The following is a 27,177-nucleotide window of genomic DNA, read 5'->3' as shown; positions in this document are numbered from 1 at the left end:
AAACAGGTAAGGGAATAAAAGGAAAAAACCACGACAGTTGAACTGCCTCATCCAAAACCCTGTCAGAGTAGGTTTGGCAGAGTGCAAAGGGGAGGAAAGCAGTTTGTTTCACTTTTATTCCCCCCCCCCTTTAAGATAAGGGCTACCATCTTTCCTTACCCCAGATCTACCATACAAACTAGTGACATGCCAAGGAAACAGAAGGGCTTTGTCTTCAATAGATCCAAAGCCTTTTGTGGTAACATCCTTTTTGTCCTTGAGGAGCAATGACAGCAGACCTTCCCATCATCACTTAAAGGAAGCTTCCAAGAGAACAGAAGAAATCCCTACAGACCGGAGAGGAGGGAAAATGTTGTCCCCATCTTCAAAAAGGGGAAAAAAGAGGACCCAAATACTTATCACACAATCAGTCTGATATCAATACTTGGAAATATTCTAGAGCAGATCATTAAACAGATGATTTGCAATTACTTAGAAAACAATGCTGTCAGCACTAAGAATCAACATGGGTTTCTCAAAAACAAGTCATGTCAGACTAATGTGATCTCTTTTTTTGATAGTTATAGGTTTGATAGATGAAGGGAATGCTATGGATGTAGTGTATCTTGATTTCAGTAAGGCTTTTGACAAAGTTCCCTATGATATTCTTGCAAAGAATGTAGTAAGATGTGGCCTAGACAATGCTACTGTTAGGTGGATTTGTAATTGGCTGACTGGCCGAACCCAAAGGGTGCTCACCAATGGCTTCTCTTCATTCTGGAGAGAGGTGACTAGTGGAGTGCCACAAGGATCTGTACTGGACCTAGTGCAATTCAACATTTTTATCAATGACTTGCATGAAAGAATAGAGAGCATGCTGATTAAATCTGCAATTGATACGAAACTGGGAGGGGTTGCTAATTTCTAAGGGATGTTGACAAGCTGAAACATGTCCACAGGAGAGTGACCAAAATGGTGAAATGTCTGGAAGCCATCCCCTATGAGGAGCAGGTTAGGGAGCTGGGAATGTTTAGCCTGATGAAAAAGAAGGTTAAGAAGGGACATGATAGTGATGTTTAAATATTTGAAGGGATATCATATCGAAGAGGGATGAGCCTTGTTTTCCATGGCTCCAGAGACTAGGACAAGGGCAATGGATTCAAACTACAGGAAAAGAGATTCCACCTAAATCTCAGGAGGAACTTCCTGATGGTCAAGATTGGTTCAACAGTGGAATATGCTGCCTCAGAAGGTGGTGGAATCTCCTTATTTTGAGGTTTTTAAACAGGCTGGATGGCCATCTGTTGGGGGTGCTTTGATTAGTGTTCTTGCTTGGCAGGGGCTTGGACTGGGTGGTCCCTGTGGTCTCTTCCAACTCTATGATTCTAAGAGAACATCTTATGGTCTCTGGGATGACAACCAGGAAACACATGATTGCACCCTTAAAGTAACATAATACTGTATGGCTTACATGAAACTGAAACCTCTAAGACTTGAGGCACAGATGACTTACCCATAGCTTGCTTCCCCATAGCGCACTGGTAAGTGTTTCTCGGGGACTGGTTATGGTGAGGGTAAGGAATAAGGCCAGCACATACACCAAGAAGAGTGAAAGGTTCGATCTCTAGATGTGTTGTATCCCTTTGAAATGTTAAGGAAAAAAAATACTAGTTAGAGTTCAAAAGCCACATATTTACAAATTACTGGTAGGATAAATATTTATTTTAGGGCTTTTGTGAGTAAGGAAAATGGGAAACTTACAAAGCTAGACAGTGAAGAAGGGAATGACAACTCAAAGGCATGCATCTACAATTATTCTAAAATTACATTTATTACATTTTGTGTGACAATAATTTTAGTTGATTTCCTTGATCTAGGGATTTCTTTCTACAATTCTGTTTTCTCAGTCTTGTAAGCTACTCCTAAACAAGACATTGCTTCGTATTCTGATACTAATGGTGTAATAAACTAGTAGCACAGAACACTTACTTATTAATTGTATGTTCATACAGTGCAACATTACAATCATTTTCCTCATTTACATCCAGATATTCAACAAGGCTTTCATGTAAGAAGTCTTCAAAATTCCTGTAAGTAGAATAGTAGCATTTCAAAACAATTTATAATTCCGCATTAAGGCTGAAGAAAGCACTCATGGAAAGAAATAACCAAACTCATATATTAGCATAAAAGAAGGGTTTTAAAAAAATGAGTTGATCTTGTTCTCTGATATATACAGTCAGCCCTTCTTATACATGGATTTTTATATACGGATTCAAGCATACATGGTTTGAAAAGGTTCAAAAAAAGTATACATTTCAAATATCAAACCTTGATTTTTCCTTTTTTATAAGGGACACCATTTTGTTATGTCATTATATTTAATGGGACTTGAGCATCCATGGGGGATCTTGGAACCAAGCCCCAGTGTATAACAAGGGTCCATTGTAACAACACACAGGAAACTGATTTATACAGATTCACACCACTGGTCCATCTTAGCTCAGTACCATCTGCCCTGATTGAAACTGGCTTTCCAGGATTTCACACATGGAGACTGAACCAAATACTTTCTCCATGCAAAACAGGCACTCTGTCCCTGCATTCTGTTCCAGTATGAATGATATAGAAGGATTTTATTTATCTTATGTTTTATATTTTATTTTTAATTATAAGCACAAATATGAAATGCTGTTCAACCTATCTTTGGACTAGCTATACCTACAGAATAACAGAATGCCTAATTGCTTACCTATAACCTTGAGCAAGTTCTTCCATATGCTTCTCAGTAACTGCAGGTGTTTGCTTCTTCACAATAATGTAGGGTCTAGATTAGGAGAAAGGAGGAAGGTTAAATAATACATAATGAACATGTTTCACACTTGCCATCAAAGAGGTGAAAACAAAGATGACACTGACAACGGGGATTACTACCTTGAGGAATATGACAGAACTTTATAGTTAAACGTGTGCTGAGGCAGAAAGGAATAAAAATTCCAAGATGCTGGGATACAGCATACCTTCAAGAAAGGCTAATAGTCAGAATAATGATGCAGTTAACAATTAAGTAAGGTAAGAACATTATTGAAGAAAATATGAAAAGTCAAGTGTATAGTGGAGAGTTTCCAATTCACACACAGAAGGCAATGAGAAGATTCCTCTTTCACATCCACATTGAGGCTAGATATTCATGTACTTCACAGTGAGCTTGCCACCCAGCAGTCTGGTTTATTAGGCTGTTACTTTTCAATGGCACATGTATAAACTAAAAGCATGACCCAAACACTCAGTGGCAAGCGCTAGTACTAAACAGACTTGAGATGCCATTTTAGGGCATTTATGATAAGGATGTGTTGTCATGGCAAAATATTTTACATCTTTTAAAAAATATTTTAGTGAAAATAATTGACAGCAATGTACAATAATGATATGGAAATGTTAGAGAGGACTGTGTGCATTGTTAGTAATGTTTAAAACTGTAAATCAATTTAAAATATTTAATTACTTGTTGGGATTTTTAAAGTTTAAATAAAATGTACACATTAAATGGAGACTGTCATATTTTGTACATACCATGAGAAGACATAACTCCTTAGAAAATAATGCTTAGTAAGGTAGAAGGCAGTAGGAAAAGAAGAAGACTGTATTACAGGTAGATAGACCTGACCAAGGAAGCCATGGCTGCCCTGAATTTGCAAGACCTGAGTGGGGCTGTTGATAGCAGGATGACTTGGAAAGCTCTCATTCATAAGATCATCCTAAGTCAAAGCTGACTGGATGGCAGTTAACAACAACAAATATGTAAAAATCAAAATGAATGTGCTTTTGGGGGCAGCATGGGAGAGGGAACATCATTTTTTTTTAAAGGCGAAATAACTTATTGTAAAAAATAGGAGTGTGGAAGGGCTGAGGGCCATTTATGGGTCTCCTCCCCATGCAGGTTACACCCAAACATTTTGGAAGTGACATTACAGTCATTTCTACTGTACTTCACATTGTTTTTTTGCCTATGTGGTGGTGGGGAGTAATTAAATGCAAAACTGCTCCCCACAGACACTTTGGCTCTACTTTTCATTTTTAGGCTACCGTTTTGCTGAAGTAGGGTGATGTTGGAGGAATCTAGGAGTGCTGAGGGTCGCACAGGAATGCTCATCAATCCAAAGGTACACAATTTCCACACTTGTCTTAAAGCCATTTAAGGAAGACTAGTAGCTGAACAATGGCACGTGTGCTTAGGATGTAAATGTCCAAAGTTCAATCCCTGCCATTTCCAGGTCATGCTGGGAAAGGTTCCTCTAAGAAACATGGGAGAGCTGCTGTCAGTCAGTTTAGGTAGTTCTGAGCTAGGTGGGCCAGAGGCTTGACCTAATATAAGCTAAACCTTTTATGTTTGCATGCTGGCTTCTAGCACATACCTAAAAGGAAAAGCTATCCATCAAGACTGGCGTTGGAAAAAGAAAGTTAGGGGTCAATATGTCAGTAAGCCTGTTAGGAACCCAAAGTCACACAGCTTCTGCTTTTTTCCCAATGATATTATTGTGAAATGACTTTTAAACTCAGATTAATACTTTAGTTAAACACAATAACTTTACAGTTCTCTGGAATGTTACTGCTGCAAAATGCTTCTCTTTAAAATACAGTTATAAATATAAAATGATTTATTAAATCAAGTCTATTATATCATGCAAAAAATCCACACCAAAACACACACTATTGCTTATAGCTAGTGAATAGCGTGTTTGGAACGCAACAAATGTAACATATTAATTGTTCTGTTAAAGTCACTTACGAAAAACCAGTTCCATTTTGGAGAGAAAAGTATAAAATGTTTGACAGCACACTAAATTATAAATCAAAACTATAAGCTTTCAAACCACTATTGGAACACTGAAAGGTTTCCACTACCACCATCACACGGAAACACAGATACAAAGAATGGCATGCACAATTGAAACGTCAAGGGCTGTTGCTATTTGTACAAGGTGCTCTTGCAGTGTGCAGTAAATAACTACAATATACTTGGGCATTCCACTCCAAAAGTCCAAGCTAATAGTTTAGAGGCTAATTAGTGCATTCGAATGTTGAAAGGGAGAACTGAACAACTGAAAAGAGATTAAAGAAAAATACTACAACAAAACTGAGAAACTAGTTAAAACTAACTGGTCATCCGATGCCAATTAAGACTGGTGCAATTTACATGACTGGCTTTTTGATTACTTTGGCAGTCAAAACTTTAGTGTGTGTATGTGTGGCCCTGTCCTTGTTGATGAGCTGAACAAACATGACACTGCATCTGGGGATAAGAGATACTGAAGTAGATAGAGTGGATGTTGAAAATGCTTACCGGCACAGCCTTCCTCCATCAGAGGAAATATACACACATCTGTCTGTCAGATTTGTTGAGATGGAAACAAATTCATTGATGTAACCAGCTCTACGCATCAACCGAAACGTGTAGACCAGTTTCTGATGGTCTCGAATGACACCAAGAATGTTGCCTGTTCAAGAAACAATTATGTTATAAAAAATTATGTTATAGATTCTTGTCTTTTTCTCCTGCTCTACATTTCTATTGCCTTTGCGATAGATGGGGTCAACAGAACATATGGTATGTTTGTTTCAATTTCTATCTTCAAATCTGACCATTTAATTCTGTCATAATAAATAGCGTTGATCTGTGAGCTGAATGACAGTAAGGAAGCAGCCAGGCAAGCCTGCCTAGGAAGGGAGTTTCAGAGCCTAGGAGCAACCACTGAGAAGGCCCTATGAGGATATCAAGATTGAGGGAAGAGCCTCTCCTGAAGATCTAAGAGTCTAGGCAGGCTAACATGGAACACTATGATCCTTCCCATAGCCTGTATCAACTCCATGTGTTCAAACAGACGTGAACAGTCTCTCGTATCAAGGAAACCATATAACCACCTGCATAAGTACTAAGCTATTTAAAGGTCTGCAATATATCAGACTACCTAAAGGTCATCTAGGTAACATAATAACAGAAAGGGAAATACATTTTATTAAAATGTCCTAAAACCTTTTTAGATCTAAAAATGCATTCAGATAGTCTGCATGCAACTTTATTATACCTCCACTCACAAAAATATTATCATTACCTTAAGAACTTTTTTGCTTAAACAAACCAGTATTAAATCCCTCACAGACAGCAGGTACACACAGAACAAGGGCAGTTTCCTAATCACGGTTCAGAGACTAGGAGCTAATCACAGGGCTAACACAATTGGCCACACCCTAAATACACTGGTCTTTAAACATTAGCATTTTGTTCTTGAACGAGTCCTCACAATGGTGCTCCTGCACCTATGCAGGTATTTGCAGATGGCAGCTCTCCCAAAATGGGTTCTAGGGGAAAAGAATTGTCAGGGATTTGAAGGGTTAAAACACAGCACACATGGAAATGCTTGATGTGTGTGTGTTTGACCACGAGCATTCAGCAGAAGGACAAGGTTGATCAGCACAGCTGATGCTCATTGGCTCAAGGACACTTCAGTGTCTAGGTGCACGTAGCCATGGATGATGAAACCATGTGTCTGGATTGCACAGGGGACACATGACATGGTTACACACCTGAACTCACTGGGTTTGGGAGACCACATGGTCTGGAGTCTATATAAACCCAGGGGTTGCAAGGGATAGTTTGTGGGTTTGTAGTAGGAGTTGGTTTGGTATGGTTTGGACTTTTAGAGATCTGTATTTGTATTATAGCACTGTGAATAAAGAGCACTTCGGGGATGTTGCTTCTCTGGTGGTTTATCAGAAGAAGTCTTGCATCGCTTTGCTGAGTGTCCCCGGAGGTTCCTGCATTGCTTCACTTCCTGAAAGACATCCAGTTGCTGTTATCCCAATTGACTTTGGAGCCACGCTTCTGCTTCTAAAATTGCTAGCTCTGCTCAAAAGGTCTGATTTAACCACAGGACTTGTTTGAGTTGCTGACAGTGGTTGTTGGACCCCAGCAGTTGCGCTGACAAGAATAATATATTCTATCAAGGTGATGGGGTGGACACTCAATGCAGTATTACAGCAAGAAACTATTTCATTTGTCCTATTTGACGTAGTATTCAAGATTATTAAAAATCTCATTGTATGAAGCACAACTGACTTGAGCCTAACTTATTAAGATGAAAAGGAAACACAATTCTATGTGAATCCACAGTCTTTTATCTACTTTTCTAGATTAAAAACCAAATGTATTTTTAGAAGTGCCATACCATTAAGGAAAACAAGGAACACATTGGGATACGAAAGTTCTTCTCCACATAGAAGGTTTACATCTTCTACTCCCAGGTTACCAGCTAATTTAATAATAGGGCCATCTTCCATATCAGTTGTAATGTGGGTCATCAATGCTAGATTTTTAACCAAGCCACAGGCCTGAGGAAAACAAAATTTAAAAAAAGAGAAGAAAAAAAAGAGGGCACATGCAGTGAATTTATATGAATTCATACAATGATAGCTAATGTAAAAGCATTAGAAGCCTAGCATCCCCCGGCCATATATAAAATACATTGATACGAAGCAATTTTGTCCAGTACACAGCATGAAATCTGCAAACTTAGTCATTGCCATCAGTAGTTGGTGTGACTAAATACTGTCCAGTTTCTCACAGCTAAATCCTAATGAAAGAAACAGAATTGGAATAATAAAAGGAACCTATGGCAGGATACAGACGGGCAAAAAGGGGTGTGTTCATGACGTCATGAAGGTAGAGCCTTCAGACGGCCCTTACCTGAATGCCGCCATGAACACGCCGCCTGCCCGCCCCAAGCGGGAAGAAGCGGCATTAAAAAGGTGCTGCTTTTCCCCGCTTCTTTTCTGTATGCTGCGCAGCTGCGCAGCTCCGTCTATAAGCTGCTGCACCGGTACGCCAGAATTGTTATGCCGCTAATTTAAGTTGCCCATTTAAAAGCTCTGTGTCTGCTGCGTCGCATAATGAGTCGGGGTCCTGGAACATGCGCAGTTTGCACCGAGGCTCTAATTAGAGCGTCAGATGCCATGCAGATGTGGAAGCTGCAGCACAGCTGCACTCTATTTTAATGCTCGTAACCCTAACCCTAACCCTAACCCTAGAGTAACATGGACGCATGCGCTGCTAGAATTGGGGAAAGTTTGGAATTTAAAGTGAACCCCTACACACATTCCTGTGCCATTTTCACCTAACAATAAAAAACCCCTAAAACTTTAAATATTTACATATGTACAAGGGAGGTGATGGGGGATGGCAGGGGGACAGCGGTGGCAGTGGCGACAGCTGTGGCTGTGCATTGCAGATTCAGCAAGAGTGTGGGGACCAAAGGAGAGGAGGCATCCATGATGCTGGTGACACTACCAACGTGCAAGCGGACAAGGATGCCAACACCAGCTGATCACTAGCTGGCAGGAGACCACCATTGTTCTTGGGCAGGGCGAGGGAAAAAGTTTAAAGGGGCCTGGGCACTTTAAATGTGCACATAGGCTTTCTGCCGCCGGTGCTGAGCGCCGCAGCTGCGCAGCGGCGCATCCGCCAGCCGGCAAAAGAAAAAAAAAGCCCCGTTTTTGGCCGCCCGTGCAGAAGCTGCCTCTCTCTTTGCAGCATCCTGCGAGGCGGCGGTTTGGAAACTGCGGGTCAGAAACGGCCCCAGGTGAGGCGTCTTCACTGCCCCCCATGTGGAAGCCCCATCACCTGAGCCACGCCCCCGGGGCGGGTGGTCTGGAGGCTCCGTATTCAGCAGAATACACCTCCAAGACGTCTTCCCCTGCCCGTCTGTATCCCGCCTATATATATATTAGTCAGAAGTATGGCCAAAATGAGCTCCAGCGGGACTCTCAAAGAAGAGCATGTAAGCATGTAACCTTAGTTGTAACTTGATCTCCATGGACTTTAAAACTGGAGGTAAGATCCACCAAGCTGAAGAACTATGCACATGTGCAAAAAATAGTTTTCCATTGTTTGTTTTCAAGTGTATCAGGAAAATCAAGCCTAAAATAGACAAACTTTGAGGGACTATATAGGGAGATTTATGGCATATCAGCAGCTAGGTTACACTACACCACACACTAGTCCTGCTACAAACAGAGGATACTTCTTTTATCAATGAATTCATATTGTATTTAAAAAGAAGAACAGAAACAAAGTATCTCAGGGGTCTGATTTAAGATTATTAGAACAACTGTCACCCTGAATTGTGCAAGAAACAGGTCAAGCCAAAAAGGCCAGTATCATACTTGAGAACTGTAGACATTTCAGCAAGCGTCTCTTTGATATTAAAGGGACCATTACTAGACAAGCACATGGGTGGGGCCTCTCTCCCTCTCTTGGAGGGAAAGAGGCACATAAGAGGTGGGAGAGAAGATAAAAGTGGAAAACAGAATTTGGGAGACAGTGAAGACAAATCAAACAGTGTTTTAAAAGTATTGCTGTGGACAGAATGCCTATTGTTCAGCATAACACTTTAGGTGAGATCGCCTACCATAATAAGCTATGAAACCTTAGAACCGTGGCTGCAAGATGATGCAATTGCCTTTCTTTTGTTTGTTTTCAATAACAAGCCAGAAAAATAATCTAGGGTTTATTCTCGGCTTCCTATTCTGGTTTGTTGGGAGGGAACAAACCAGAAAAGGGATGTTGCCATCAGATGGTTACCATAAACAGGGGTGGGAATCTTTTGGCCCATGGCACCACCAGTGACACCTTTTCCCCTGACCCTCCTTCCCCCCAACTCTCCACAACAGTAGAAAACCACCCTTCTAATTGTCTTCTAGTTCCCAGAACAGCACAAAGGTGAAAATGACTCTTCAACTGGGTGAAGTTCCCTTCAATAAACCAAAAACACTGGCTAAGGTCAGGGTTCTGAGGATCCTTCATTGAACAACAGAGATTCTGTCCGAAAAATACTTTCAAAATACTGTTCAACATGTCTTCATTGTCTACTAAAGTATGCTATACTAGGCTGTTTCAAGAATTGCTTTTTGCTGAATTCCCTTCCTCCCCCACTCTTCCACTGTGCCTCTTCCCTCCAACCACAGTAAGGCAATTGTACCAGCATACTGCTCATTCATAATAAACCAGGGGGTTGAGGATCCCTAGCCTGTCATATTGTGAGAATCCACTGGACACTCTATGGTTTGTTTAGCTGTTTTCCACTGAAAGCAGAAGCAATTGAACAGTGTACACCAACACATTGATAATTCATGACAAAACAGGATTTTTGTGTCTCCTTCTGTTGTGAGGAGGAGTGTGAAAGGAGAAGGAAATTAAGTTCACAGTGCTTACCTCTCCTTCAGGGGTATCTGATGGGCAAAGCATACCCCACTGAGATGGCTGCAGAGATCGAGGGCCGCTCACTTTTCTTGTCTTTTCAAACTGAGAAGAGATCCTTGTCATCATTCCCAAAGCAGATATATATGATAAGCGGGACAATACTTGAGTTACACCTTGACGATCCATCTTGAATCTCTTCAGTGACCAATTACCCTAAAGGTACAAATTTAAGAACAGTCTACAAAAGTGCAGCAGAATCATCTTTTCTGTTTCTAATCAGCACTGAAAACATGGCTCTCCTAACTACAATAATGATAAAAGTGGCCTCAGATTTTCCACTATCCTCAGGTCTGTATGGGAGAAAAATATTTGCATAAATGGTAGAAATATGCCCTTCTGAAATTCACATCTATGTATTGTGAGAAGGAGTCCCAATAATCTTAGGATCATTTCAGATTCTGTTTTGCACTTGGGAACAAAAACTTGAGGAAAGTGAAGCTGAAGCATTACATCAGCTGCGAAGTGCCTAGATGAGCACAATAAAAATATTGTTTATTTATAGGTTTTATTATAATAAAAAGTTAACAATGGAATAAAATAAAATATAGAATTAAACCCATAATGAATAAAATTTGATTTAAAAACTGAGAACAAATACAGCGTGCCCACTCCATATGCAGGCGCACCATAGGCGGCTTCCGGTTTATGTGGAAGCCACACTATTATATTACACATGCTGCACCACTGCGAGCACAAGCCCCATTGACTTTAATGGGCTTGAGTATAGGCGGAATTCGCCTTACGCGGGGCGGCCTGGAACGGATCCCCGCATAAGGCGCAACTCCACTGTAATCTAAAATCATGACAACAGAAACAAATTTAAAAAGCTAGTACATTACTCAGGTGCTGGGGAAAATAAGAGAGACTTTGCTCTCTTATTTTTAATGAAATAACACTAAAGTAGGTGTTAGCTGGATTTCTCTGAAAAGCACATTCCACAGCCAGGGAGCCAACACTGTAAAGATCTTTTCCCTTGTAGCCGCTTGCTAGACCTCACTTGATCAAGAACCTCAGATTATGACCCCAGAGTATGGAATGAATATAAGTGTTGAAAGGATATTCTTCAAATAGCAGGGCCCCAAATTGAAAAGATAAAAAATTACCTTGTATCCCAAATGACCATAAGCCACTAGAAAGGCTTGACTGGATCATATTGTGATAACTCAGTCACTCAGGAAATAACTGCTTGGTAATCAGCTCTTGCTTACATTCAACTGGCCATCTCAAGACCTCCTTTTACTTGCATTCTAACTGCCTCTAAACCTACTTCATTATCTACAATGCAGATGGATCTGAGAGAGCTGAGTGTATACTGTAGTACAACCAAGGTTTTGACAGTAACTAAAGTCAAAAACAGTGCCAGAGCCTTGTCTCTAAGGCAGACTATTGTAATAGCTCCCACCCCAGCCTTGCAGAGGGTAATGCTTGTTCTATTAAAGAGACAACCTGATACACATTTTGAATTCATGTGCAGGACCCCTGAACACAGAACAACAGGATATTTTAAAAACTTCTTGAATTCATGTCAGTATTAAAATATCTTAATAAGACAGGCAAAAGAGGAAATTAAGATGCTAACATATCTGTTATAGTACAAAGCTGGAAAACTGGGGACTGCCTGATAACACTAAGATTTAAGAAGAAAGACTGGCAAATGTAATGATTCAATAATACTGAGAGTAGTCATGAAGATAACACAAAACTCTAGCTTTAAAACTATCTGTTAAAATAGTTTGATACATTACAGTTAGCCCTCCATATTAATGGATTCGGCATCCATGGATTCCACCAACCATGGCTTGAAAATATTCTCTCACTTACATACCTGTGTGTGTGTAATTAAAAATCCAAAAAGCAAACCTTGATTTTGCCATCTTATACACCACTTCACTACCCCATTGTATATAATGGGACTTGAGCATCTATGGATTTTAGCATCCAGAGGGGTCTTTGAACCAAACCCCAGCAGATACTTCTCAAGATCTTGGGCTTGTAATCAGAGTTGACTGGTTGTTACAAGTGACTGAGATGCTAAACCTTTCAAAAAAGATAAATGGAATACTTACAGTAGAGATGGCATTCACCATACCATTGGTGATTTGATCTTGCCGCATATGCTTAACAACATCAAATTGGGCTGCCCTTTGCTTAGGAATTACTTGATCAGCAATCTTCTTCAGTTCAGAGTTAAATTTTTTGAATAAATCTTCAAACAAAAGAGAAAGAAGCTGTAAGAGAAAAACAGGATTTAGTGCAGTGACCAGCCAATCCAATGAATGTATGATTTGGAGGGCCATTGCTGTATACCATTCAGACTGTTAAGACAATGGCATTTTCCATGTTTTTCTTATTTATAGAAGAAGTGAACTCCTCTAGTTTATGGACAAAGACCACTGTTGTAAAATGTAACCACTGCATGATGTCAGACATTGTTATTTTAATTGTTACATTTTTAAACCACTAGTAGCCAACGTTTTCTTAAGTACATTCAAATATATATGATATAAAAGCACAACAAACCAACAATAAAATAGCACAAGATAACATCACTGAAAGAAATACCAGCATTAGGTGACAAAACAGTGCAGCATATAATAAAACCAAAGTAAAACCACCAGAAAAAAACAGGAAAGTGGAGAGCAGAGCTTTAATTACACATTAAAATATTAAAATGTATTAAAAACCATATACAAATCTTGATGTGATTTTCACAACACTTAAAAGCCTAACTCTTATCAGTTTGAAAAGCATGATGGCATTTTTTTTTACCTGCCACCAAAAGGTGAGTAGGGATGGAGCAGAGTGGGAGTTCCAAAGCCTGGGAGCAACCACCAAGAAGGCCCTCTTCCTTGTTCCCACTAAACAAAACTAAGAATGTGATAGAGCAGAGAGAAGGGCCTCTCCAGACGACCTCAATATTCTAATGGGCACATAAATGGATATATGGTCCTTCAAATAACCTGGACTGAACTACTCTATCTAAAGAATCCTGAAAATTTCTACTGAAAAACTATATGCTTTTCTAAAATAAATAAAATAAAATAAAACAACCCTAGCACTTAACAGCCACTGACTGATTCCCAAATGTATTGTATTAAAAGCATCTTAACAAATTTTTCGCTTTCAAAACTGCTTATGTATAGATATACCTAAACTGCTTCAGCAGTTGCAATAGGTCGTCCACTACAAAAGAGCCACCTCAAAATGGTGATCCACTATTTGGGAGATCAGAAAATGACAACCACTTCCAATTTCAGTGGTCTTTGCTTTTTCTGTATCTAAACAGTTCCTTTCACTTTTTGCATTCACATTATTAGTGGCCTGTTACATACGGGCACTTTAGTATGCGCGGAGTGTGTACTAGGGTTAGAAAGGGGCAGTGCTTCCGCACCCCCCTAACCCTAGTGCGTGCTCTGTGTGCACAAAATGGCAGCGGCCGTTCCACACGGCTGCCGCCATGAGGACGTCATGGCCGCGCTGCCTCTATACGGGGCAGCGCGGACGTGATGTCCTTGGTCCGCGCCAGGGCGCATGGTGCGCCCTTAGCGCGGAGCAGGAAGGAGCTCCATTTTGGAGCTCCTTCCTGGTTTGGTCCGCTGGGCGCAGCCTTCACACGGCTGCGCCCAGCAGACCAAAGGAGAAAGGGGCCAAGCGGCCCCTTTCTCCTCCTCCCCGCCGCCACGGGGTGTCCTTGGGGCTTGAAGCCCCAGGGACACCCCTTTTCAGGCTGCGGGGAAGCGGCGTATTGCCGCTTCCCCGCAGCCTGAAAAATGGCAGATTGGGGCCTCAGCAGCTGCCGTTCTGGCCGCTGAGGCCCCGATACACCGGGGAAAGGGGCGGGTACAGCCCGCCCCAAATGGGCAGTCTGTAACCCACCATTATTTGTCCCACATTGGTTGACAGTGGTTGGCTCACTAATTAGACCCTTCAATTTCAATCTTTTCTATAAACTAACTTCAATGGTATCTTAAACTATTAAAAATGTTATATTGTAAATCATTCTTGGAGAGAATGCTTTTGCTTCATTTCAGACTTTTCCTCATCCCCTAAAATAATAATCATACACGATTAAAGCTGGCAATTCTGTTCCAAATCTTGCTTTTACAGCAACTTTAAATGAACAAAAGACTAAAAATACTGTAGCTATTGAATGCCAGAAATGCAAGTTCCCACTACACAACACATTGTTAAATGCCAAACAAACCAAGTATTCAAGCAGACCCTGTTAAGACATTCTGGAGTCTATTGCATAATTTAATTCTTGCATGGAAGCAGACTAATTTAAAACTGTCTCCACTTTTTTAGAAGTATTAGCACTACTACAGCCTACTTTGGCTGAGTCATTTACTCTACATTACAAACAAACATTTCCATTAACTATGGGCCTCTACAGACTGGCAAGAAATGGTGGCCTCGAGCTAGAGTGGGGACATGGTGACCCCCCAATGCATGCCCAACTCTGCCCTGATGTTTGTGTCACACTGTCCTCCCACCTGCATGGTGGGCACCGTCATGCCATTTCTTTGGCACAGCGTTTAGACGTGATGCACCAAAGAAACACAGAAAAGCCGCTGCCACCACAGCAAAGGTGGCTTTTTGCCCCTCTAAAAAGGAGCGGCATTTTGCCATTTCTTTTTAGAATGGCAAACTGCCGGATCGGGGCTGCAGCATGTGGTTGCTGCAACCCTGATCACGTGTTCAAAGGGGCCGCAGAACACTGCTCTGTCAGGGCGGTCTGTAGCACCCCTACATTTGTCATCTTTGCATTATTATCAGGAGCTTGTTTTTTCACAAAAGACAGGCCACTAAACTTATTTTGCCTTTCATCTTATTGGCACAACATAAATTGACAACATATAAGATCCTGATAATTGATTTTTTTTTGGAATTAAAGAGCCCATACAGACAGGCCAAAATAAAGCTGCTTTGGGTCACATTGGAAGTATGCTGTTCAAATGATGCATGCATCCCAAGAGACCAGAAGCTGCACCAAAACCACGCTCCAGTCCTAAGGACTGGAGCGCAGCTTTGGCGCAACTTTTGGCCTCTTAAGATGCGTGCGTCATTTAAACAGCATACTCCAAAGTGACCCGAAGCAGCTTTATTTTGGCCTGTCTGTACGGACCCATAGTTGTAATTCAGTCAGTAAAAATGGCCCCATTTAGAACTCCCAAACAAGGCCATAATGGTTAAAGAGAAGGGTCTCTGTTTGTGTCAATTACAGCACCCACTAATGATGGCAAAAATCAACTGGGAGTGATTATTCCTGATAACAAATTTATTAGAGTCACCATGGTTCTGCAACATCAGTAAAGAGAGCACCTATGGAAAGTAAATGCTATGTGAATTAATCCCATTCTAAGCTGACATCCTATTGAAGACATAGGCCCCATACAGACAGGCCAAAATAAAGCTGCTTCAGGACACTTTGGAGGTATACTGTTTAAATGTTGCATGCGTCCTAAGAATCCGGAAGCCACACCAAAGCCACGATCTAGTCCGAAGGACTGGAGTACAGCTTTGGTGCAGCTTCTGGACTCTTAGGACACATGCAACATTTAAACAGCATACCTCCAAAGTGTCCCAAAGCAGCTTTATTTTGGCCTGTCTGTATGGAGCCATAGATGGGCATAAACCAAACTCATTATTGTGTATGTCTTTTTGGGTTGTCATAGAAGTTAGAATTCGCTATCTTCCTTGCAAAGTAACTAAACCTACCTACCTGTAAACCTACCTTTTCATGCTGCATCCTGTTCCAATAGGACCACACGGAGGGGGATGACTGAGACCCATCTGGCATATAACTATAGCCAAATACACAGTGTTGTAGGCATCCCTCAGGACTTCCCAGGGACCCTCTGGAGTTCGTGTAAGAAAGATGGTGTCATCATTGTGCAGCTAGCTAGTCATATAGCCAGATGCTTCTCAGCTGTCCCCAGCTTTCCATCCATTACATGGATGTCCCAACAGAGAAAATGTTAGCCCTGTGGTACTATAGCTTGGCCAGGGCAGAACTTTATGATAGAGTCTCCTAAAACAGGATCTCAACCATACTGTATTTCAGCACAGAACTGATCCAGTCTCATAGGTAACTTCTTGGAGTTGGACTGAGGTTTAAATTTTAATCAAGAATGCATGTCATGTCACTTCAGATACAGGTTGAGTCCGAAATGTTTGCATCCAGAGGTGTCTTAGATTTTGGAAAATTTGCACATACATAATGAGAAATCTTTGAGATGGGAGCCAAGTCTACACATGACATTCATTTATGTTTCGTACATATCTTACATGCATAGCCTGAAGGTAATTTTATACATAATATTTTTAATCATTTTGTGCATGAGACCATGTTTGTGCACACGGAACCATCAGAAAGCAAAGGTGTCCTTATCTCAGCCAATCATGTGGACAATTCTGGATTTTGGAGTATTTTCGATTTTAGAACTCCGTATAAGGGATACTCAACCTGCATTACAAAGATATTAACCTAGTTTTCCCAAAACATAATGCAGACAAAATGCACTTTGTTTCAACAACTGTTATCAACCATGTATACTTCAGATTTCACCAATTATATACTGGAATACACTTCAGAGAGGACAATTGTTGGAAGTCCTTTTTTGTGTTTGTTACAATTTCACACTGGAGGGTCTCAGGTAAGTCTCTTTCTCCCTCAGTAATAGGAATTACCTTATGCTAAGTCAGACCACTGTCTCATCTAGCTCAGTACTGCTAACACAGACTGGCAGCAGCTCTCCTCTGTTTCAGGCAGAGGGGTTTTCGAATCAAATTTGGATGCCAGAATTTTGGAAATCTCTGCATGAAAATCATATGCTTTCTCACTGAGCTATGGTCTTTGCCCTATCTCTCTTCCTCCCTCGCCCCTCTATATATATTACATATTACATATTTATGACTAAATATAAAAATGATATATAACATATAGGTTAGTAGCATACAGACAAAACTATAAACATCTCCAATGACTTCACGATTCACGATTGGATAACAATACTTTCCTTCTTTTTGAGTTAACAAAGTTAGGTTAGTTCACAAACTTGTTGATATTTTTAACTATAGGACTTCTTTGCTAATTCCTGCACATTCAGAGCATGGCAAAATTTCACAGTTACCATTTTTTAGGTCAAGAGTAAGTGATTAAAAAGAGAATAGGATCGAATGCCAGTGATAATATTCACTGAATTTCTGTAGCAAACCCAGGGTCTTTCAGACAGGAGCATTGAAGAGCAAATTAAATTTGAAGCGGGGGGGGGGGGCATAAGGGAGAGAAGTGACAGCCCATCAATTGATTTCCATTGAAAATCCTAACGAAAAAAATTAATAAAGTAGTTAAGCTGCTGAAATACAGTTTCACCAATTAGCTTAATGTCAGAGAATTCTAATTAGGTGCCTTGAGATTGCCATTTAGTGTTTAAGGCTTTAGAGTGCCAAATTCTCCTTTTCACACAAACTGGTTGCAAAATTAAAGACATTAGGCGGCCTTAATTATATTATCAGAACAGCTGGGATTAGTCAATCTCTGAAGTCAAGGCAGTTTTCTTTTGTCACAGGGTAGAAATCCCTTCCTTTCCAGGGTGCCGGATTTTGGTGCTGTTCCATATCTCACCCATACAAAGCAAGCTGAATTAGAAAGAAAGGGGGGAAATGCCAAACAAACCCTGAGGACAAAGACGAGGGAAATGCTCAGCAAATAATGAACACATTAAGGAAAGAGAAAAGGTAGGTGAAAAGATTAAGCTTGGAATCGCTAGGTTTCGCTAACACCTCTGCTGGCACCTGGCCTACCAAGCCTCTAGTGGGCAGAAAGACGGAGAGGAAGCTCTGTAAACCAGCTTGGCTAGTGGAAACAACTGTTATCTAAAGCTAAAGCACATTTCGTACTCCCTTGTCCCATGGGGTGTGAAATTAGCTGCTATTGTTTTCACACATTTTTATAGACACAATGCCTTTTATGTCTCCATATTATGTAGACTTCTATGCTTTTCTCCTCATACAGGAAGTCTTTTTCATTCAAATTTTTAAGCAACAGGATTTTTAGACCAGAAATACAGCCATCTCAAAAACAAAAATACCGTCCGTTTAGACAGTAACTTACAGACAACAACAAGCAACAGGTTTAAAGAAAGCTGCTTTATTAATTTTGAAAATACAGCCAAGCATATGTTAATAATATTAAAGCACACAAATGGGAGGGAGATCTGTTTTCAGGTGTACTTTTAGGAAAACACAGAAGACATTAAAACGATATGAACAGCTAACATATTAGGCATATGCTAATGCTGATGAAATTCTATAATTTTAAAATCTCTCTATAGTCAACAGAACTTGCAGTGATACGTTTAAACGTTTGCTGAAGCTAAAACTTCTGGAGATTACAGTTGGCCCTTCCCTTACATGATCCCCCCGCTTAAGGGGAATTCCGTGTATGCTCACGCCCCATTGAAAACAATGGGGCCTGTGCTTACAATGCCACACAGCGTGCACGCCATATTTTATTGATGCGCCACTTCAGTGTAAGCTTGAAGCCGTGTATAGTGCACCCGAATACAGCGCGGATGCACTGTACTTTGCATATCCATCATACAAAAACACAACCAGAAGGACATACTCATAGAATTTAAAAGTAATGTAAAAACAAGATTTGCACTATTAAGCCTACTTGTCTGGGAGTTAGAAGAACTCTGGACTGAAGTCAGAGGCACTGAAAGGGGGGAATGCAAAATGACACTATCTAAAACCAAAAAGAAAGAGAATCCTAAATGGACAGATGAAAGTCTTTAAGCAGGTAAGGACAGACAAGAAGCAAAAGTTAAAGGTGACAGAAAGAGGGTCAGAATACTGAATGCAACTGTTCAGCAACTTGACAGCAAGGACTACAATAATAATCAATGCAGAGAAATAGAAGACAATAAAAAGACCATGAGATCTCTTGTACAAGATCTGAGAAATCAATGGGAAATTTAAACCAAGAATGGGGATGCTCTACAACAAGTAGGGGAACACAATCCAGGACCAAACATAAATAAAAAGACAATGGAAACAATAAATTGAAGAACTGTGTAAGAAATGAAAGGATGACAGAATCATTTAAGGAAGCACCATTTGAAGATGAACTTACAATTTTAGAAAGTGGAAGTTGCACTCAGAGCACTGGGAAGAAATCAATCACCATGACTGATGGCATATCAACAGAGCTGCCTTAAGCTGCAGAGGTAGAATCTACTTTAGTTCTAACTAAACTCCATCAACAAACATGGGAAAAAAATAATGGTCCATAGATTGGAAATGCTCTATATGCATTCCAATTCCCAAGAAGGGGGATGTCAAGGATTGCAATAACCACAGGACCACTACATTAATTTCCTATGCAAGCAAGGTGATGCACAAAAGTCTATAACAAAGACTTTTACCATATGTGGAACAAAAATGCCAAATGTGCACAATGGTTTCATGAAAGGAAGTGACACTAGTGACCATATTACAAACATATGTTGGATAATGGAGAGCACCAAAAACTTTCAGAAGAAAACCATCCTGTGCAGACATTTTGGCAAAGTCTTGGATAGATCATGAAATACTATGGATAGCTCTTAAAGAAATGGGTGGGCCACAAATTTTGATTGTCCTGATATATATATAGCCTGTACTCCAGATAAGAGACTACCGACAGGACAGAATACAGGGGGAAAATGAAAAATTTCCAATTGGTAAGAGGGTCAAGCAAGCCTGCATTTTATCACTCTATCTTTTTAACTTGTGTACTAAATATATCATACATAAAGTAGGATTAGGCTTAGAGGAAGGAGGCATGAAAACTGGATGAGGGAACATCAACAATTTCAGATATGCAGATGGCATAACTTGGCATCATACAATTTCAGAAAATAGCAAAGACTTGGAACAACAACTAAAGAAAGTCAAAGAAAGTGCAAAGACAGCTTTACAGTTTACACTTAAATATTAAGAAAACAATAATATATAATAAATGATAATATACAATAATATTTAATATTAGGAAAACAAAAATAATGACCCAAGATGATTTAAATAACTCTAAAGAAAATAAACCCTCAATACACCATATTCTGTTTTATCTTCAAAGCTAAGCAAGGTCAGCCCTAGTTACTACTTGGATGGGAGATTGCCAACAAATACCAGGTGCTGAAGGCTTTATGGCTGAGAAAGAATTGGCTAAACCACCTCTGAAAATTCCTTGCCTAAGAAAATCCTATGAAAATCATGGGGTTGCCATAAGTCTGCAGTTAAAAACTCAGAAGAACACTAGGATTTGAAATGGCAGTTATGAAGGGGCCAGAAAAGATCCTGAAGTGTAAACATGTATCATTGAATATTAAAGTTAGGATGGTCCATGCTATCCAATTCACTTTTCTATGTATGGCTGTAAAAGCTCGACAGTGAAGAAAGCTGACAGAAAGATAATCAACTCCTTTGGAATGTGGTGTTGGATACTGTGGACTGATAAAAAGAAAATAAATGGGTCACAGAGCAAGCCAAGCAGTAACTCTCCCTAGAAGGCAAAATGACTAAACTGAGACTGTTGGATAGATCATGAGAAGACAAGACTTAGTAGAAAAGACAATAATGCTTGATAAAGTAGAAACCAGTAAGAAAAGAGGAAGATCACATTAATGATGGATAAACTCTCTTAAGGAAGCCATGGTCAAATCACAAGACCTGAGCAGGGCTGATGATGATAGAGTGACTTAGGGTCACCATAAGTCAAAGCTGACTTGACAGAAGTTAACAACAATAACATTTGATTACCAACTTTATGGTCATCTGATCTATCAAATATACTCAGGCTTGCTTTTTTTAAAAGGGCATATTTTCCAAAAGTGTTTAAACAGGAAACTATGTTTTAGGTATTTAGAGTACAGTGGGCCCTCGGTATCCATGGGGGATCCATTCTGGACTCCCACATCCAATGGATACAAAAATCCGCAGATGCTCAAGTCGCATAGTACTCAATGGTGGTGTGGCCACACAGCCATGCCACCATTGAGGACAATGGCCCTTCCCCCCCACCACTCCTGATGCCAGCCTCACTACTCTCACTGTGGCGGGCAGCACCTCTTCTTCCTCGTTTTCCCTACCTCCTCCTCCTCTCGTCCTCTTTCCACCACCACAGCTCTTTATCCTCCTCCCCATCCACCTCTTTCCTGCCTCCTCATTCCTCCTTCTCCTCTTCTCCGCTCTTCCTCCTCCTCCCACCCACCTCCTCTGCCTTCCTCCTCCTCCTTTCTTCCTTCGTCCTCTTTTCCCCACCTTCTCCACCTTCGTCCTCTTCCTCTTACCCCCTCCGTCGCCCTGCTGCCACTTGTCCTCCTTTTCCTTCTTCTTCTTCTCCACTCTTTCTTGTCCTCCACCTCCCTCCTCCTCTGCCCCCCCCCCCGGTTGCCATCCATGGATGCTCAAATCCGCAGATGGCAAGTCTGCAGATATGGAGGGTGGAATGTATGAAGCACTGAAAAATATAAGTATCCAAAGTTTACATATTTAATTCATTCTTCATCTAGAAATTGAAATACACTTGTCCCTCTCTTTTCATGGACTTGGAGTCCGCAGTCTCGCTCTTCATGGGAGGGGCAAGCAGGGAGGCATAAAATGAAGCTCTGCACATGTGCCATTATTTTCAATGGGATCTGAATTTTGCAAGTCGCAATTTTCGTGGGGGCATCTGAAGCAGATCCCCTGTGAATTGGGAGGGGCTACTGTAATAATTAAAGAATGCTTTGTAAATAAAAGAAGTAGATATGATGTGGCCAGTGTATTTCCTTAGCCATCCTTACCTGAGTAGCAGAAGACTCCTCTGAAAGATTACAGAAATTTATACAGATTACTTTTTTCCATACATAGTTTTATCTGCTCCCACAACATAAAAAAACCCCACCCTTAATGCCCTTTTTATGCACTTAACAGTGGCCAGCCAGATGCAAGAACTGAATGTAGACAAGATCATGTCAGCTACATTTTGAAATTTCCAGCTGAAGATGAGAACAACAAAGCCAGCATCCTCTGTGTTGTGTCCAAGGCATTTGGTTCTGATCAGAGACGTGATCATCCTTGCTTCCTTCAGCAAACATGTAAAGAGGGGGGTAGGAATTATACAGTCCTGTAAATATTGATAGATTGCAACTCCCAGCAACCCTAGCCAGCTTAACCAATGGTGAGGAATGCTAAAAGTTGCAGACCAACATTCACACTCTTGTCTCTGATTTAAAACTGTAATCCTATGCAGATTTATAGTTGGGAATAAGTTCCACTGAACTCAATGGCTTCAGAACAGATACACTGAGAAGTAGACTTCACAAGCCACAATATCCTGTCTGGTAAAGAATAGCTGAAGTAGTCTTGCTTTCCCTGTATTTGCCAATTGGTTTGTAGGAAACATCTGTGCCACATCAGTGTTGTATGTGTAACGTCTCCTCATCCTGAACCCCAATCAGAAAAATACAACACACCCCAGCTTCAACTTCTACTATTGCTGGCAGCTGTGTGGGGGCATTAGTGTGTTCACAGATGTACAGACACCTACAACAGCAACAACGGGGGGATGTGACAAGTCAGTATCCAGCACCAGTGCAAGTTACTGTCGCCCTGGCCACACGAGCATCTAGAGTGGGAAGACAGGCACTTGATGAGATGTACTGTGAGGAATCTCTGCTTAAGAGAAGCTACTGTTTCAAGCCACATTACTAAAAATCAATCAACTGTTTTTCTTTACCTGTCCTGCCAACTCCAACCGTTTGTTTCCATAATAGTCTCTGTCATCCACTTTGTTGTCCCCCTGGGCCAGAATCACTCTGCGCACCATCACAGCTGTATAGATACACTTGGAGCGGAAATTGAATTCCTTTACCTAAAATACAGAAAGCAAGAGAGAACATTAACAGAGAACAACTAGTCTTTCTACAAATTTTACTAAGGAAACTTGCATGTCAGATAAACTAATTCTGTAGTCCTATTGTATTCTTAAATTTCAGGGGAATTTACTGTACTCTTTTCAAAGCTTTACGAGTTTGTCACAATAATTTTTGTTTAAGAAAGAGAAAACGGTATTCTTGTGATGATAATATCTTGCTGAAAAAGGTCACTGCTGTGAATACACACACACACACACAGAGAGAGAGAGAGAGAGAGAGAGAGAGATTGTGTTCAACCCTAAATTTTCAAGATTAACCCGATGCAACCTAAAAGTGAACAGCTTCACAAAGTTTAATTTTAACATAAATTATATAATAGAATTTATTGGCAATAACAAATTATGTGTCAGGTCATGCCCATAATTTCCCATTGGAAATTAAATCTGGCACAGTTTGAAATTTGTGATAAGACCTTTTTTAAAAAACTTACCTTATTCTCAAACAATAATTCTCATGTATTTCCAGCTTTGTTCCCCAAGCCCCACGCTTGTGTTTGTGTGAGAGAGACAAAGTCAACCCCTCCTAGCATGATTACTCACATTTTTGTGTACATCAACTTCGATATATTCAGGGGGGGGGGGGAACCTGGGGGGAAATCTGCGCAACTGGAAGTATTTATTCCCTTAGGTCTTGTTGTAGTGTAACAGTTTTTCTTGCATTTTTAAAAAGTGACTTTTAAAAAGTAAGAGGGAGAGAGAACTATATAACACAAGAGAGGTCATATGACACCCAGAAGTCCCATCCTGATTATTAAGTGTTGAAAATCCTTTTCAACTCTCTAAGATTATATACAGCACTTCCTTTCAAAATTTTAATTTGTGGCCTATCTCTGAAGTAGCTTCCAGAAGTTAGGGCTGTAGTGGTTCTCAGATCCCACTTCCTGTTCAACCACTGCTCTCAGATTTGCTGCCACTGTGACAGCAGCAACATTACCTTTAAAATTTAAAGCAAAGCATGTGGAATGCCACATGCTTTGTTTCTAAGCTGTATCAAACTTTTATGAGGCTTCCATTACCACAGTTCAACTTGAAAACAAAAGTCCAAAACACATGGCAGAAATAATCCAGTTCAAGACCACTTTTAACTGCCCTGTCTCAGTGCTAGGGAATCCTGAGAATTGTAGTTCATTGTGGCACCAGAGCTCTCTGACAGAGAAAGCTAAATGTCTCACAAAACTACAGTTTCCAGAATTCCCTAGCATTGAGCCAGGGCAGTTAAAGCAGTCTCAAACTGGATTATTTATGCAGTGTGCTTTGGACCAAAGTCATGCTTCCTGTACACCTTATTTGAAAGAAGTAGTATACTTTTTTTGCTATCTTGGGGTGGGGGGGGATTACATTGTGGTGAAGATACATCATTGTGATTATAAAGGTACATCATGACTATAAAAAAAAGTCTGGCAACATGTAAAGTACATCTGAATTAGAATCTATACCATCCTTACCCTACATGTTTCACCAAATACACTCTTTGTATTATGTTGTCTTTGTCTACCTCACCCAATACAATACCCCCCCCCCTGGTTTTTTGGAACAACTTGCTTGACAAAGACAACTGGAAATTTTGGAAGTGCCAACAGTATTTTGTGATCTTTCAGTTGTTCTAGTAAAAAGTAGTACCGTAATATGGATTTTAGATCTTAGATCAACAGATTTTCTTGAGCTCACTAACAAAACCGAGCTCAAATTAATGGGAGGGCTAAATATTCAATCATTGCCACAAGTCCACTTGGAAAAATTAGAATCCACTGCCTAGGAGGATTCAATCCACTTTATCTTAAATGGTGGAATCCTATTTCAGTTTCCTGAGGAACTTTAATCCCAACCCTTTCCCAGTACCCTATGCCTCTGTTCCACAATACAATTATTGCTGACATACCGGAACATGGGCAAGAATTGTTGTTGCTAGCAGTTCTCGTGCTTCTTCCATCTTGGTTTTCCTGGGTCCTCCCCACATTCTCTGCCTTCGGACCTTATTTCCCAAATATTTTAATGCCTGTGAAGTAAAAGCATAGCAAAAAAGTGTATTTGTAATTTAAATTTTTACATTCTTGATCTACCAGTTTCACTATGCCTTCTTGTTTCAGCTTTCATATGTGTTTCACTGCACATGAACAACTGATGAATTTTTTAACAAAATCAACAGCACCAAACTATTTTTTAAAATTTAAAGCAAACAACAACAACAACAACAACAACAACAAGAGTATGATGTTTCTTTAATAAGATGACTAGATAAAAATGGGTTGAAAGACAGCATATCAAAACAACCTTTTTAGAGGATTCCACCAGAAAATATATTTTCTAGTATAATTTGGAAAGAATGAGAGCAGGCAAAGTCCCACATATTATGCAATGGTAAAAAAACATTAATTTTTCAAAAAGCCCAATACATTTTAGCTTTATCACCAATTGGCTGTCTTCAGGAGCTATTCAATCTTCAGAAACTTCTGGGTTGCAATCTGCACTCTCTATACTCTCTATTCTTTTACAAATGCCTACTTGTATAGAGAGTGCAGACTTCAATTCAGCAATTTCTATAGACTGAATAGCCTCTGAAGGCCAATTGGTGATAAGGTCAAAATGCACTGAGCTTTTTTTAAAAATTAAGTTTTTAACTACCATATAGCACGTGGGAGAGGTCTCCTCTCATTCTTCCACTAGTATAATTTTGACCTTGCCTGAATTGTCACCTTCAAGTTCTGGTTATCAGACCCCAATGGCGAATGTAATGTACAGTGGGCCCTTGGTATCTACTGGGGTCTGGTCTCAGGATCCTTCAAGGATAACAAAATCCATGGATTTGCCACAGCTGCAGCCAGAATGCTGACCGGGGCCAGTTATAAGGAACATATAACTCCCTTGTTGAAACAATTTCACTGGCTACCAGTTCATTTTTGAGCACAATTCAAAGTGCTGGTCATGACCTCTAAAGCCCTACATGGCTTAGGTCCAGACTATATGAGAAACCGTATCTCCCCATATGAACCTACCAGAGCCCTAAGATCTTCAAGAGAAGGCTTTCTCTTGGTCCCACACCCATCACAGATTTGCCCGGTGAGGACACGAGAGAGAGGCTTCTCGGTGGCTGCTCCTGCCCTGTGGAACGTCCTTCCATGGGAAGCAAGGCTGGCCCCTTCCCTGCTTGCCTTGAATTTTAATTGTTTAATTGTAACAAATTTTTAATGTGTTTGTTTGTGAGCCACCTTGGGTCCCTTCTGGGAGAATGGCAGCATAGAAATTAAATGAATTAATGAATGCTCAAGTCCCATTATATACAATGACATAATAAAATGATGCCCTTTATATATGTAATATACATTCCTGATATATCATAAAGTGGAAAAATCAATGTTTGCTTTTTGGATTTAAAAAAAATATATGGAGGGCTGACTGTACTATGCAGAAAAGACAACTATGTAGTAAATTACTGTTCCTGTGACTACTGTAGTAAACTCCTGACTGAGTTTATGTTAATCATGCTAGTTCAATAGTACTGGCCCTTGTCACTATTAAAGTATTGGTATTGGTGGAGGCTAAAACAGTATAAAGTAACTGAAAGTAAAAAAGTAAAAAAGGAATGACTCAAGTTCTTACACTGAATTTACATTTAATGCTATTTGTACTGATCTGCACGCATGCTGCACTAAACCACCTTTTCAGATGTAGCAAACTGTACACTGTAATCCACCATGTCCTCAAAATTCACAAGTGGAGAACACTGAAATATACAATCCCTCCATCTGAAGTTTGATGGCACAGTCAAAAATTCTTCTGTGTCAGATGAATGTTGCATAGTCCAACTCTCAGAAGTGGGCTATTTGATGTGAACAGCAAACTTTTGGGCTGAACTCAGAATAGTCTTTTGGACTATTACTCCCAGAATCCTCAGCGAGCCCAGTCAGTGAATGTCCTGTCT

The 27,177-nt window shown here is 40.3% G+C and overlaps 1 protein-coding gene across 3 annotated transcripts in view; it reads right to left on the bottom strand.

The window, feature by feature from the left end:
* Nucleotides 1-27,177, bottom strand: part of POLR3B (RNA polymerase III subunit B) — a 79,115-nt gene that overhangs the window by 35,272 nt on the left and 16,666 nt on the right. For all 3 annotated transcript variants that reach the window (XM_089528036.1, XM_089528033.1, XM_089528035.1), the window contains exons 11-19: nt 25,138-25,254; nt 23,061-23,195; nt 12,361-12,522; nt 10,247-10,447; nt 7,206-7,368; nt 5,324-5,477; nt 2,732-2,806; nt 1,969-2,067; nt 1,493-1,620 (exon numbers count right to left, since the gene is read on the bottom strand). In XM_089528036.1, the coding sequence (XP_089384162.1) occupies nt 1,493-1,620; nt 1,969-2,067; nt 2,732-2,806; nt 5,324-5,477; nt 7,206-7,368; nt 10,247-10,447; nt 12,361-12,522; nt 23,061-23,195; nt 25,138-25,254 (1,234 nt within the window). The remainder of the gene's footprint in view (nt 1-1,492; nt 1,621-1,968; nt 2,068-2,731; nt 2,807-5,323; nt 5,478-7,205; nt 7,369-10,246; nt 10,448-12,360; nt 12,523-23,060; nt 23,196-25,137; nt 25,255-27,177) is intronic.

This window comes from Sceloporus occidentalis, unplaced genomic scaffold (genome assembly GCF_023333645.1).
Source record: "Sceloporus occidentalis isolate IW3139 unplaced genomic scaffold, rSceOcc1.0.p SCAF_5, whole genome shotgun sequence".
Taxonomy (NCBI): domain Eukaryota; kingdom Metazoa; phylum Chordata; class Lepidosauria; order Squamata; family Phrynosomatidae; genus Sceloporus; species Sceloporus occidentalis.
Note: the sequence above shows the minus strand (reverse complement) of the source record. Positions and strands in the feature narration are given on the sequence as shown.